The 14,877-nt window shown below is 41.4% G+C and overlaps 1 protein-coding gene across 1 annotated transcript in view; it reads right to left on the bottom strand.

Moving 5' to 3' along the window:
• LRP2 (LDL receptor related protein 2) overlaps positions 1-14,375 on the bottom strand; it is a 183,498-nt gene extending 169,123 nt beyond the window's left edge. Inside the window, exons 1-2 of the mRNA XM_075000937.1 lie at positions 14,198-14,375; positions 242-349 (exon numbers count right to left, since the gene is read on the bottom strand). Of these exons, the coding sequence (XP_074857038.1) occupies positions 242-349; positions 14,198-14,375 (286 nt within the window). The remainder of the gene's footprint in view (positions 1-241; positions 350-14,197) is intronic.
• Positions 14,376-14,877: the final 502 nt, after the last annotated feature.

The following is a 14,877-nucleotide window of genomic DNA, read 5'->3' as shown; positions in this document are numbered from 1 at the left end:
GAGTCTAATTTCCACAGAATCAGTGCTCCCAAAACTCAAGAGCACAAGTCTCAATTCAATTCCAAAGCCATTACCCACAAAACCAGGAGTTTTATACCACCTGCGTTGTCTCCCTCTCTCAGCACTAACAGGGCTCCTCATCATGCATGGTGCACTGCAACTATCATGGGTTATCTGACAATTCTGAATATTGTAAAAAAGGGGGAAATGCTTCAATTGACGCTGTGCATATTCCACTTACGACAACCAGCTTCATCTGTGTCATCTGAACAGTCCCTCGCGCCGTCACACCTCCACTCAGCAGGAATACAACGGCCATTCCCACAGCGGAACTGCCCGCTCCCACACCCTGCAACCAAACAGAAAACCAAGATGTATGGATAAAGCATCACATCAGACGAGATCTAGACGACTGGCCACATTTGACAATTCAGGGACACATTGAGGAAAAAAATCATTTAAACACGCTTTTTCTGATAAAACAGTGGGCCAAATTCCACCTTCAGCTACATCCACGCAAGCCCCTTATGTAAGAGAGCGCAGGATCTGATCCAACATTGAAGTGTAATAATACATAATATAGAAGGGTTTTTCTCTCTTGCCTGTTGTATAGTTCCCTTTGTAATCTTTCCTTACAAAACAAAAGGGTAAAAAGACAAAAAAAAAAAAAAAAAAAAAAAGGAAAGGTTCACCAGGTACGGAACCCTATTAAAATAAAAATTGTCCATTTTCATTTCATGGAGTCAGGTTAGAGAGACATAAATGAAGGAGGAAAATAGTTTTCTACATCATTTCTGGAGGTTAAACATTAGCCCTACACCTTCCTTCCTTCCCTTGTAGAGTTAATATATATATAGCTTCTCTGGAAATCTCATTCTGCCATCCCTATACTGGTATTTGGTTTCAGAACATGGATTTAGATTTGTATTTAAATAAAAACATTGTGTAAAGTCCTTCTCCCTGAGGTACAGAGGAATATATCTCCAATTAACATCTCAGGAGCTTTTTATTTTTATAAACAAGAATCTGAGGTTTAAAACTCTGATTGATCAAAGTTTAACCTGCCATCAATCAGATGTTAGATGCCCCCAGACTATTTGATATGTCAGTGGATGGAAGACCTGATGAGACAGCCCTTTCTCCCTTATGTAAGGACAGTGGTATCAGACCCTCACTGAACACATCTAGTAAAGTTCCTTAATGCCATAAGAGAGTGAAATACACTATTTATAACCACTGGGGAAACATGACCCAAGTTATTGGCAAAAGAAGGTGAATATCTGGCAAATCTTCTGGTCCCCAAAACTGAGAAGTTATAGCTCATAATTAGGTTTAAAGAAGTTTCACATAGCTTCAGTCAGCATGCTGAACAAGGCATTCTGAAAGAACAGACATAGTATCAAAGATCAGCCCTTAAAACACCTAAGAAAACAAAAACAAAAAAGCAATAAAGTAGCACTTTAAAGACTAACAAAATCATTTATTAGGTGAGCTTTTGTGGGACAGACCCAGTCCTTCAGACCATAGTCATACCAGAACAGAATCAATATTTAAGGCATAGAGAACCAATGAGAACCAAAAATAGTAATCAAGATTGGTTCTCTATGCCTTAAATATTGAGTCTGTTCTGGTATAGCTACGGTCTGAAGAAGTGGGTCTGTCCCACGAAAGCTCATCACCTAATAAATTATTTTGTTAGTCTTTGAAGTGCTACTTTACAGCTTTTTGGTTTTGATAGTATATGGACTTGCATGGCTTTCTCTCTGTTACTAAGAAAAAGTAATATCCTGTTTTAATTAAATAATCAATTGATGAAATTATCATTCAGTTATTCTAAATTATTTGTCCAAAGGCGATACTGTTAGAAAATATAAAGCACAGACACCTACTCCTGAATTCATCATTACATAAACAAACAATGTGTTTCCCTAACTTTTATGTAAAAGCAGACATACCAACACGGTCACGTAAGCACAGTACAGTGATATATTCCTAAGGGATATAAGCAAGCTACTTTATGCAAGGAATGTTCAAATCTGATTGTCTGGCAGTGACATCCTGATTTATAACGTATTCTGCAAATGGTCAAAAACTGCACTTGGGTGAATGGTGGTACCGAGTGGTACAGGAGTATGTACATCCGAATACCTTCTACAGGCTGATGTATGATGGTGGTTGGTAGTGCAGGTCTGGGGTTGGTGGTGCAGGTTTCTTATCAACTACCTTTAAAAGACAACCACCTCCCTTGCAAAAATGCCCTGAAAGAATGTACAAGTTCATCCTGGAATCCCAGACCATCTCACTAAATTCTACCCTATAAGACAACATTTCACTTTGAGACTTTTAGGACCTTTCTAAGGTTTAACTGTTAAACACAGCACATATTAAGCAATTTCTCAATTAGAACTATAATTGGAAGTAAAACTATCTGTTTCTACATTCATTGCATTAGTAACATCCAAGAATACAAGAATCCTAATAGCAGCCAAGTGAAAAAGAAATTACATTACAGATTTTAATCAACATTCAAAGGGTTTCAGGTTTCTAAGTTGTTGAAGTATATGCTTAAAAACAAAAAGCATGGAAAATAATTTCAATGTATATTATATCATTAGTTTCAAATAATTAACCAGGAAATGTTAAGCACTATCTATAATACTAATACACCCTTATGATGACATAAAATGAGACAACACCTGATATATTTTTTGGAAAACATAAACACAGCAGTCCTCATAGTTTAAGAAACTGTCATTGAACGTTAACTGAGTATTTGAAAACCAATCAGTACTTTTACTCTCTGTAACGCTTTAAAAAATTATAGTTCAAGTCACTCAGAACTACATACAGTAAGTTCTGTACCAAGGATCATATATACAATTAATCAGCATACCTATTATAATTCCTTTAATTATGGTATTAGTCTTTTCAGATGTAATCTACCATGCTTGCTTATTTCTCCCTGAAGGCTATGGTTCTGAAGTAAGTTTCCAAAAGAGCAAAACAAACTGATGCTTCACACAAAATTGTTTTGTATCCTCTTAGTACAAGAGTACTAGCATATTAGTACAAAATGATTCTTTATTTAGTATAAAGGCTCTGGTTGAAAATAAACTGTGGGTAATAAAAAGGTAGCAGTAATCTGCAGGTTCAAAGGCATTTCTCACCAAGGAAAGCTATGGGGGTTTTTTAACTGTGATCAAAAGAAATTCTGGCCATCAAAAGGAGAAACTATGTAGCATACACATAACCATTGTATCCATTGCTAAACATGTCCATAATCCAACAGCAAAATGACTGATTAAATCAATAAAACTAATCTCAAAAGTTACTCTGACAACCCATAGAAACATGCCCCTTGATTCAAAAAAGAAACTATCATCCACTAAAGTCAGCTTCTGAAGGCTTTTCAATAGTTTATATTCAAGGGCTGTACTGACGTAAGAGACAGTAACCCTTGTTAAACTAAAATATTAATGTGGGGGCATATCCTGAAACTATTACTCACAATGAGTAGTGCTTATTCACACAAGTAGTCCAAAGTCAACAAAACTGTTTGCTTTAGTGAGTGCTATGACGAGCAGGAAAAGAAGAATCTGTTGCTCTATACTAGGAGGGATATGTTAGAAAGCAGAGGGCACCCTCTTGTTAACTGACATTAAGACTGGATTTGCTGAGGGGTAACTACCCCCTCCAACTGAATCAGAGTTTCTTGTTAGTTAGTGTTTTTTTTTTCTTCAAAAATGGCAAGGCAGTTCATAAATCAGTCAGAGACTGCCAAAAATTAATACCAATGAGCTAGTATCAGTAGAAATTCTGATTTATCTCGGCCCATGCTGATAAAGCCTGACACCTCTTTCAGGCACATAGAATCCTGTTAGCAAGACTCCTGTAGGAAACAGTTGTTGGGTTTAAAAATACACAATAAATAATTAAAACAGTCTTCCTTGTCATTCTTCAGATTTGCTGAGATGAAGTATCTAAGTGACTTTTGAAAGTTAAAATCCAGAGACTTATTTGTTCTTGCTTTAATTTGATTGTATTTTTCTATCCATGGAACTGTGATGAAATGATCACTCAAATACACACCAGAAAGGCAGATGGTAAGATTGTGTAAATCCTACAAGAACCCAGACAAAGTAGAGTCCAGGGTCCTTTTAAAAAATAGTATGACTTCTGACTTTTCTAAAATAAATGAACACCTGTTTCAGTTTTTAGGGATTCAAGAAAGCAACTGGAAAAAACAAAGCTATCTCATCCACTTTATTATAAGGCAATGTGGCACAGAAGAATCCAGCCCATAGCTTAAAATTTATCCCTTGAGAAATATACAGAGTACCGTTCCTGAGACTGCTACTAGATTTGTTCTCTCTGGTCCTTATGCAATAACTGCTGTTGCACCTTCTGTAGCTGTCTGTGTCTGGGATTTCTCTTGTAGTAATCTCCTGAGTAGATGTCTGGGATTCCCAATCCACTTAGACCAAAACAGAGAAGGCCAATTTCCATGGCACAATGTAAGCATCTGGTACAAAAGATAATGCAGGGCTTTGACTTTCTATTAGCCTAAAGCATCACAGAATGATCCTACGAGGAGCAAGAGATTTGTGGACAAATTATGAAAAAAGCAAAATACTTTCAACGTGACCTTTAATTCAATATTAAAGAGGAAATTATATTTGGTACCAAACAGATACAGAATATCAAGCCATACACTAACACAATATTACTTCTGTACGGCTGTATTATTCAATGTAACTGTTTGTATTGCTCTGTACCATTTAGGGCAAAATTATCATTCACATCAATGTAAATCTGGAGTAACTCCTCTTGTGATTAATAGAGTTGTTCTAGATTTACAATGCTGAAACGGAATTTGGCCCAGGGATTGCATGGATTTAAAGTGTTTGAATGAAGCTGTTAAACACAAAACCAGCAGTCCCCTGAGAAGTATAGTAAAGCTACACTCACCAGCTAACAGACATGACCCAAAACCACATTTGGCCATGTGGAACTCTGCCAGGCGGCAGTGAGTGAAGGACGCTGCAATGCCCTTTTGACACAGACGTTTTGGAAGCAGGAGGAGCTCTTTCATTTGTAAGTTCAGATCGCTTAGGGACTTTCAGCAGAGAGGCAGTTTGTCAGGACTTTTCTATTCCTATGCAATGTTCAACCCATACTCATATTTGATTCGTAATCAATTCTAATATATATTTGGACAAATATGTAGATAGAAAGCTGAGATCTAAATTCAATCCTTTGGTGTTCAGACCCAAATGTAATACACAGCACCACTCACTAGAACTGAAATTTGGAAAAAGCTCTCCAGGAATCACATTTGGAGGTAGCCAAAGGATGTCTTGTAAGAAAGATGCAGGATCTAATATGGGCCTGAAATCCTGGTGTTTGTATTCACATGGGCAGACTAAGCATTTTTATTCACATTCAGTCACATAATAAAGGAACAAGATACAAGTCAATGAAAGGCAGCAAATTTAAAACTGATAAAAAGACACATTACCTTGTCCCAGTGGTTTTCACTGTGGATTGGAACGCCCAAGGTAGGTCATAACCCAGTTTTAATGAGGCTCCCAAGGCTTGGCATTAGACTTGCTAGAGCCCAAGCCTGAAGCCAAATCCAAGCCCTGCTGCCCAAGGCTCAGCTGAAGCCCTTTGGCTTTGCTCATCCTCTCCCCACACCAAGGCCTAGGGTGGTGGGGCTTGGGCAAGCTCAGACTTCAGTCCCTGCTTTGGGACCATGTAGTACATCACAAGGGGATCATGGTGCAATGAAGTTAGAAAACCCATGCTCTATTGCATAAATTATTTTGTGTTATGCTAGTATGACCCTCTGATTGATCTCTTCAGTAAACCGTCTTGTCACACTCTTTCCCACATGCATCCTAGACTTCAAAGTCCTTGGTACTCTTCTAGATTTACAAACCTTGATCGTCAGTCTACTCAAGGACCACTAGATTGGCTCAGTCTAATTCTTAACCTTCCCCCCCCACCCCTCCGCTCTCTGATTTGCTCACCTTGATCATCTTTTTCTGATTTGTCCTCCTTGCTTACTGTTTTTGGTTCTCTGTGCCTTAAATATTGAGTCTGTTCTGGTCTGGCTATGGTCTGAAGAAGTGGGTCTGTCCCACGAAAGCTCACCTAATAAACTATTTTCCTAGTCTTTAAAGTGCTACTTGACTGTTTTTTGTTCTGGAGCTTAAGGTGCAGCAAAAAAAATCCAGGATGTCTTGCAGCAGGGCCTCTTCTGCACGCATGTGACTATCCGAGGCCCAACACAGATACATTGTGACATAAGCAGCTCTGATGGTAGGCTTCCTTCCGCCCAGCGGGACCTGCTGGCCATCAGTGGAACACCATCATTCGTATTCACTTAACCACGTAGCAGCCAGGCTGTCAAGCGCAGTGTCAGCAGGTTCATGTGCAGCAGACTGAAATGGTTCAGCAGGGGGCAGCTGATGATAGACTCAGGTGTGGCAAGACAGTCCGTCAAGGCCAGAAAACCACTGATGAGTTCTCTGACATTGATATGAAGGGCTAGGTCATGTTGCAGTCAGTGGCTCTAGGTTTTGAGCTCACCCAGATGGCTCCTCAGCCCAGATTTGACACATCAAAGACTAAGGTGAGCAATGAAAATGACCTCCTTATAGCACCGGCTTTGGATTCTACTACCAAACCAAAGACAGGATGATTTGACTCGGTACTGTGACCACCATGTCCAGAGGGTGTGGGTTGGAAACAATCTGAGGCCAGCCACTTTTGCAGATGCCTCAAATGAAGCTGGGCCTGGCTGACCACATACCTTGGCTGCAGATGTATGTGGGCCATAGTGAGCGGGTGAACTTTTACATGAGAGATCAAGTCTGCCATGGCCTGAAGTCATGCTTCTGGAAAGAAGGCCCTAGCCCGTGTGGAGTTGAGAACTGCTCTAATAAACTCTGTGCATTGTACTGGCATTAACATGGAATTTTCTGTTTATTAACAGGCCCAGATTGCTACAGACGGAATGCATCAGATCAAGGCTCCTTTGTACCTGCTCCAGAGACTTGCCCTTGAGCTAGTCATCAACATATGAGAATATCTGAAGCCCACATCTGAGGTAAGCTGCTACCGATGCCACATATTTCATGAGCACCCTTGGGGTCAAGAACAGGCCAAAGGGTAGCATTATGAACCAGAAATGGCACTCAACCACTATGAAGCACTGGAAATGTCTGTGTCCCAGGAATAGGGTGACTTGGACACAAGCCTCCTTTAAGTTGTGAGCAGCATACCAGTCCCCACAGCTCCAAGGAAGGGCTGACTGAGGCCAGGGAGAGCATGTGGAACTTCAAGAGAAAACTGCATCAGTCCTGAGTGCACCCTCAAATTAGTACTTCTGGCCCTCAGTCAGGCTGCACAGGGGAGTGGGACAATGAGGGGCAGTGGAGACTAAACTGCATGTCCCATTTCCTGGCAAGCCAATGACAAGGCTTCCACTGTTGAGGTGGTGGAAAAGACTAGAATGGCTGTCTCTACACCTAATGAGTGTGCATCCCCGGAGAGCGGAGGGTCTCCCATGTGACCTTTAGGCCATGCAGCCACACATAGGTTTGTTTGGAAAAAAGGCCAACGCTCTCAAACAGGAGGTCCTCAATAGAGGTCTTCATCTCCTGGGACAGGCCAGCAATCTAAACCAGGAACTGTACCTCATGACCACTGCAGAGGGTGACCACCAAGGCAGCTGAATCAACCAAATCCTAGGCCATTTGGAGGGACCACCAAGCCACCATGATACCCTCCTCCACTAGGGCTGCAAATTTATGGGCTCCTTCCTCAGACATGGAGTCTGTGAACTTGAGGAGGACATTTCACATATTCAGATTATAGCAGCCCAGCGATTCACCACCCAGAACTGGAGACTGGCCATAGAATAAATCTTGCAACCAAAAAGTATCTGAATACTCAGAATCTTACTTTTGTTCATTCTCATTTTACTCAGGTGTTTCTGATGCAATGTATGTTGCAGACACAAAAACAAAAGGTGTACATTATGCATGTTAAATTCAGAAGTACAATGTTTCATAGAAGACAATTTCAGGTTGGTACAGTTTTCCCTCTTGAAACAGGTTAGCAACAAAGTACCAAAAAAAAAGTATTTCTACCAAAAAAAGGTATTTCTATCAAGGTATATGAGGGGCATAGCTCCACTGAAGTCAGTGCATTGGACTGAAGCCAATATACACCAGGCCTATGTCTACATGGGCAGCCTCTATCAACGGAGGTCACTGTTGACAGAGAAACTTCAGCAGCACCTCTGTCAACAGATTGCACCTATGCATAAAAGTGGCTCAAAAGAGCAAGCCACTCTGTCGACAGAGAGCAGCAACACTGCCCGGCCTTCTCTCAACAGAACGGATGACAGGAAGCTCCGCAAACACAGCTGCCTGGGGAACTGGAAGCCCTCTCGGTCGACAGAACTGCCTACACGGGCACTCTATCGACAAAGGCATTATACCTGATCGGGGAGAGGTGTAACACTGCCGGCTGAACAAGTGAGTGTTGTCAACAAACTCTCGACAAAGTGCTTCAGCTGACTAGATGCTCAGCAAGTTTTGTTGAAAAAAGCCCAGTTTTGTCAACAGGGGCTGCCTGTGTAGACATAGTCCAGCAGAGGATTGAGGAATGTTCTGCATTACTTGAGGCTATATTCCAAAAAGTATTGTGCATGTATATCTTGTGTGTGTATGCATGCATCCTACACACATGCACACTCTCAGCAACTAAATCTGAAAAGAGAATACACAACACACATTCATTGTATCTAGGTATAAGGAAAACTTCAGTAGCAGATAACAAGAAGTCTTGTGGCACCTTATAGTGTATATATATATATACTATATATATACACACACACACACACACACACACACACACACACACTATAAGGTGCCACAAGACTTCTTGTTGTTCTCGAAGCTACAACTAACACGGCTACCTCTCTGATACTTGTCACTATTCAGTAGCAAATGTTATCTTAACATTTATCTACAAACTCTTTTAACAATTACATAAATTACTATATTCTACGGCAAAATATATATACACACGCTTAAAATTTCCAGCTATTTTAATATGCTCATAAAGAAGCCAGAGAGTCATTTCTGCTCATTCCTTTATCTAAATGTTAGAATTAAAGAAATTCAGGATTCGAATCTACTGAAACTAAGCAGAAAATCTTTCCTGAGGAAAAAAAAAAAAAAAAAGAGTTCAACTTTCCCGCAGACATCCAGTGCAAAGGAGCGACACTGTAAATGCCTCCTAGCAACATTCAAGATATTCATAATTCGCACTCTCTATAACTTCACTTCGCTATATTAACTGGAAAATGCTAGAAGTGCAAATAGGCTGTTAAAAACAGAAAAAGAAATTTTAAATTTAATTTCCAAACCAGTCTACTTATTATTCATTTTCTCCAAATATGAATGTAACTAATAGAGGGAACAATTTCTTGGTTTTCACACAAGTCATAAATGAACTGTTTAGCCTGTAAGACATCAACTTCCAAAGAAAAGATCCAACTTACAAATAAATTTTGTGCATTCAGAATAAAGTGTTAACTTGTATGGATATTATTTACCATTGACTCTGAAAAAAAAAAAATTAGATTTTTTTCATAAATTTAGTTCATGCTTAAATCAACAATGCCAATGCTGAAAATAAATAAAAGCTTTCTAACCATAAAAAATATATCCCTTATTATGCATCTGTATATACATATGCATAGCAGCTTGTACTCATATCTTTACCTTCATTTTGAATGTAGAAAAGTGTAGTAAGGTCATTTTAAAAGTGTTACAAGTCTTCTTTATAAATCCACTGCTTGTTTCAATTAACTCAAAAAAAAAACAAAACAAAACAGCAAATTGGTATAAACCCCTTCACACTTGACACAGCAAAAATACGAAATAAACTTTATTGATGCTGTGGGCTTAAAGTAGACAACCTAAACGTAAATGGTAAGTTTCCCATTATTTCTAAAGTATACATTCCTAACCAAATAGGACATGAGCTTGTGTCCATCAAAACAAGATTCCCCTATTTGTCTATCACAAAGGCTCAAACCATAGAGAACCTGTCATGAGTCTGTCTTTATCATAGGATCATAGAGTCTTAGGGCTGGAAGGGACCTTTACACACTCTTTGCTACAGAAGTTTATTAAAAATACTTTACAAGTGTTCAATATACAATTAGTTGTGTTATTATTGTACAGAATTCATTTTGTGATTAAAGAATCAGAATTGTCATTATTAACTACTAGCCTTTACAAAATGTCAGTACTTGCAGATACACTGTTCATAAAGAACAAGCTACAAGCATACACTAAATAGAATAGTATTAATCAGTTGTGTTCACATTAGGTATCTTAATCCATATAAATCAGCTGTGATTGTATTAGCTGGATAAATGAAGCACACACTGTGGATGTCTAGTGAAGCACACTCTGCTGAGCTCTCGTATTGCTGTGCAAAATCCCTTTGTTGTGAAGCACATTAAATATGCAAAAATCCATTCTAATTGACCAGCTTACTTGAGGAGGAAGAATAAGCAAACTGGAAGAAAGTAAAAGGCACCCTCAGCTACTCACAAAAGGAAGCATCCCAAGCATTTTCATCAGAATGAAACTGGCTAATAGCCCCAAGGCTGCTACAGAATAACAACTGCGCAATGGGAGACCAACTGTGAAAACTTCCAGGAATTGGAAGTATTTACAATTGTATAGGGTGTAGAAAACAATAACAAAATCCATGCTCAGACATCTTCCACGTCATCTATAGTATTCACCACTGGGAAATTCTTCTAATAAACTTTCTATCCAATCAGATGCTTGCTCTCAAAATTAAATTTCATTCCAGATTTAATTAAATTGGATGAAATTAAGTTATCTGTGCTGGAAGCTCCAGGGATCAGCCCCAAACAATGCTTTCCAAATGCACTGGCACTCAGTCTTAAACAACTTACTTTTTAAAATCTATTATGTAGTTCATTGCTATATTTAAGAAGTCACATAACACACAATAATTTGCCCAAAAAAGTCTCGTGACCCAACAATTGGGGGAAATAATCACAAATTTTTCAATACAGGAAAAAAATTTTAGGTGTTTGCTTGGTAAATGCAAATTGTAAGAGCATGTAGGCAGGGCTGGCCTTAGGGCCTAGCAAACTGGACCCACAGCAAGGCCACCATAGCCAGAGGGATGCCACAGGGCTGTGTTTAGACTTCACTTAGGGCACATCTTCACTGCTGGAAAGATAAACTTGGTGGAGACATACAAAATATTCTGTCTGGGGTCGGTAGTCGACCTTTGTACTCCTTGCTATTGCAAGAAGGGAGGTCAACAGGAGAAATGCTCCCATCAAACTCCCTCAGCAGAGACGGACAGGTAAGTCGATTTTAGATATGTTGATTCTAGCTTTGCAATTGTTGCAGCTAGAATTGCGTATCTGAAATCAAATGTACTGCCTATAGTAGACCTGGCCTTAGATGCCTGCAGTGTGGACTCTTCTGTTCCAGCCTCTCCCCAACCCTGACCTCAGTCCCTCTCCTCCACCCACTCACTCCTCAGGCAACCAATTGAGGATACTGGCTCCTCCCACCCAAGGCCCTAGGAATCAGGAGCAGCATGGACTATGACTGGCAGTGCAGCAACCTCGCTCCCCACCATCTGAAACAGAGTGGAGTGCCTCCCTTCCTGTGCAGCTTTGTCTCCAGCAGAAGGAACAAAACTTTCTATGCGTGTGAGCAGGTGGGGGGAAGGGTTCCCAACCATGACTAAAGCTATTCCAGGTTTTTTCCCCAATATGCCAAGTAATTTTCTTAAAATATCCCATTAAAATCTCCAGGAGACTCATGCTGATTCTGGGAGACTCCACGTCAACCTTGGAGGGTTGGCAGCCCCGATGGGGTCAGGGGGCAATGCTGGGAACACAGCAGAAGATACCCAGGGACCGTAAAGAGACGAGCTCAGAGGGTAGAACTGGGCATGGGACACCATGGAGCGTGAGGGGAAGGGGTGTACAGATGGGTTGAGCATTGAAGTCTGAATGGTGTGGGAGACAGGCATGCCAGGAATAAAGGAAAGAGATTTTATTCCTTTATTTCTCTATCCGACCATGAGCTGTCCAATCTAACAATATGTCTGTTCTTACTGGGAGATTGAGTCAGGGTTGATCTTCTGGGTTTGATTTCACACACATAATGGCGATGTGCAAAATTGAATCCTCATGGCTTGACAGTTGGCCCTAGCACTCCTCAGTCTCATGGAGAGTAAGGGAAGTCGGTGGGAGAGTTTCTCCCATGAACCTCCCTCTGTGAGGATGGCCTGATGAGTCTATCTTAGATACATTGATACCAGCTATGCAATTGTCATCAGAATGGTGACGCAGGGCTTGGGCAGCCCATGAGGGCCAGAGAAAATAAGGAGGGAGACAGGGGCACCAAAACATAAGTTTGCCCCAGGCACCATTTTCCCTAAGGCCAGCTCTGCATGTAGGAAAAGGTAATTCTGTCTCTCCCCACAACACAGCCATGTATCTATGGTCAAATCCTTATTGCATTTACCACTCATACAGCACCACTGTAACTAACAGAAGTGCCCAAGTAACACCAGTTGGGTTTGACCCCTAGGTTTTGTCTTCTAGGTAATTGTTTGTTGTCTAATTTTGACATTGCTCATCCCTACCTCAGTGGCTAATTCCATCCATTCATTATTCCTTCCATAAAATATATCCACACAATTTGTTTTTATTCTGGGGGCATCTGATCTGATGGCCGTTGAAGTAAATGGCAAAACTCGTACTGCTTTCAGCAGACACAGATTCAGGCCGTAATAAGGATTTAAATTGTGCTGTCTTTAGCTCAAGTAATTCCCTCACAAAAAACCTTGAATCCCATCCTGCTGCCTTTTTCATGCACATCAATGCAACTACTCACAAAAATAAGGGATGCGGTATTGGATCCCTTCTTTGTCCAATGCTTAATCAAACACACCCTTTGCGGCAGATAGTCCCTGTGCAGAGAAACGCAACCATTGGCTTCTGAGGGTGTTTGGCCCCTGGAAGGCCAGAAGGCTGAAAATGTACAAATTATACTGGCAAAAGGGTGTGGGGTGTGAGGTCTGTGGCCCAAGGGCCACTTGAACTGCTCCCCCCGGGTGGCAGCAAGGCCCTGCAATTCGTAGCCATTGGGGGAGACTCCCCCCCAGCAACAGCTAGCCCCCCAGGGTCCTTGTTGAGGCAGAGGGTGAAGGGGTGTTTCAGTGAGGGGCCCAGTTGAGGTAGTCATCCCAGGCAGCTGAAAGCCCCCACAAATTTTAGTCACCAGTGGAGACTTCCCCCCAGCAGCAGCAAGCCCTCAAAAATATTTTTGGTGGGAGGCCAGTTGAAGCTGCCCCCCCCGGATGGCAGCAAGCCCCAAAAATCTTTCCCGTCCTTGGAGCCCTAACTGTGCGCAAGCCAGGACATGGTGCTGCCTGGCAGCATGGTTAGCATCAAATGGCAGGTATGTCCTTTCATTGGGTCCAGGGCTAGCCATGTGATGTGGCTGAGCGCAGGAAAGACCCTGACTGCATGGCACCAGTGGGGTAGTGGGGGCATGCACAAATGTAAACCGCTGAGAAGAAGTTTCTCAGCCTCTTATGCAAGCACATAAGCAGGGCAGTGGCTGGCACCAGGCAGCGCAGAAAAAAATACCAAGTGCTCAACTAGCACAGGTAGAGACAGAACCACAAACTCTGTGTTGGGGCCTATCTGAAATGGGTAGATGCACTCACAGCAAAGACATTTCTCAGGCTCTCTTACAAGAATGACACCCCCCCCTCCGACCCATGGGCTTCCTGGTCCTAATTCCTGCACCCCTGGAGAGCAGCAGCCAGAGCGGAGCACTGAGGGGCATTGTGGGTTACATAAGGGACACCTCTGCAGGCTAATACATTTGATTTGAAGACATGGCGCTTCCACACTGGCCTTTAATCAAACTTTTGAATTCGAGCTCGACTCTACACCCAGCAGGTACCAACAATATTGTAATACGACATTAGCGCTCCCTAAATAGAGATAAAGGTATTTACGGAGAAGACGGTCATGGAGGTAATATCAAGCTAACTACCTTAAATTCAAATTTATCTCATAGTGTAGCCATACCTTGAGTATAACTCGACTGGCTAACTTTTTCTGGAGTAGACCTGGCCTCAGCTTTCGCTTGCTTCTCACACGGTTTCAAAGCCAGGCTCCAGCCCAAGCCATACAGCTCTTCAAGCTCAGACTTACAAACCAAGTCCCCTGACTTGAACCAGCTGTAGCCATGCCACGGGTGTTTCATTACAACATAGATATATTCTTACCTACCTCCATGTACACGGAGTAGTCCCACGGAAATCATCAGAGAGGTAGCTGTGTTAGTCTGTATCTTTGAGAACAAGAAGTCCTGTGGCACCTAATAGACTAAGCTTTCATGGGCAAAGACCCGCTTCATCAGATGCATGTGTCTGATAAAGCAGGTCTTTGCCCACAAAAGCTTATGCTCCAAAATATCTACTGAAATCATGTGACTATTCCCAGGGGATAAATTAAGCATCTGCATAAGTCTTTTCAGGATCAGGGCTTGGTAAGCACGCTGATTTTACTGAACTAGGTGTAGTAGCTGTGATAATTTTACAGCCTAACTTGCCAAAAATGGTGCTTGTGATTATTGCTAACTAAGCTACCAATGGCAACATTTAAATAGAAACAAAAGATGACGTCAGGAGCAAATGAGGTGTCACATTTACCACTAACCATGCTGGTTACTTATGTTCAAGGCCATAATAATTACACCTACAGTC

The sequence above is a fragment of the Carettochelys insculpta genome, chromosome 8, assembly GCF_033958435.1.
Source record: "Carettochelys insculpta isolate YL-2023 chromosome 8, ASM3395843v1, whole genome shotgun sequence".
NCBI lineage: Eukaryota > Metazoa > Chordata > Testudines > Carettochelyidae > Carettochelys > Carettochelys insculpta.
This window is presented reverse-complemented; position numbering and strand designations above follow the sequence as displayed.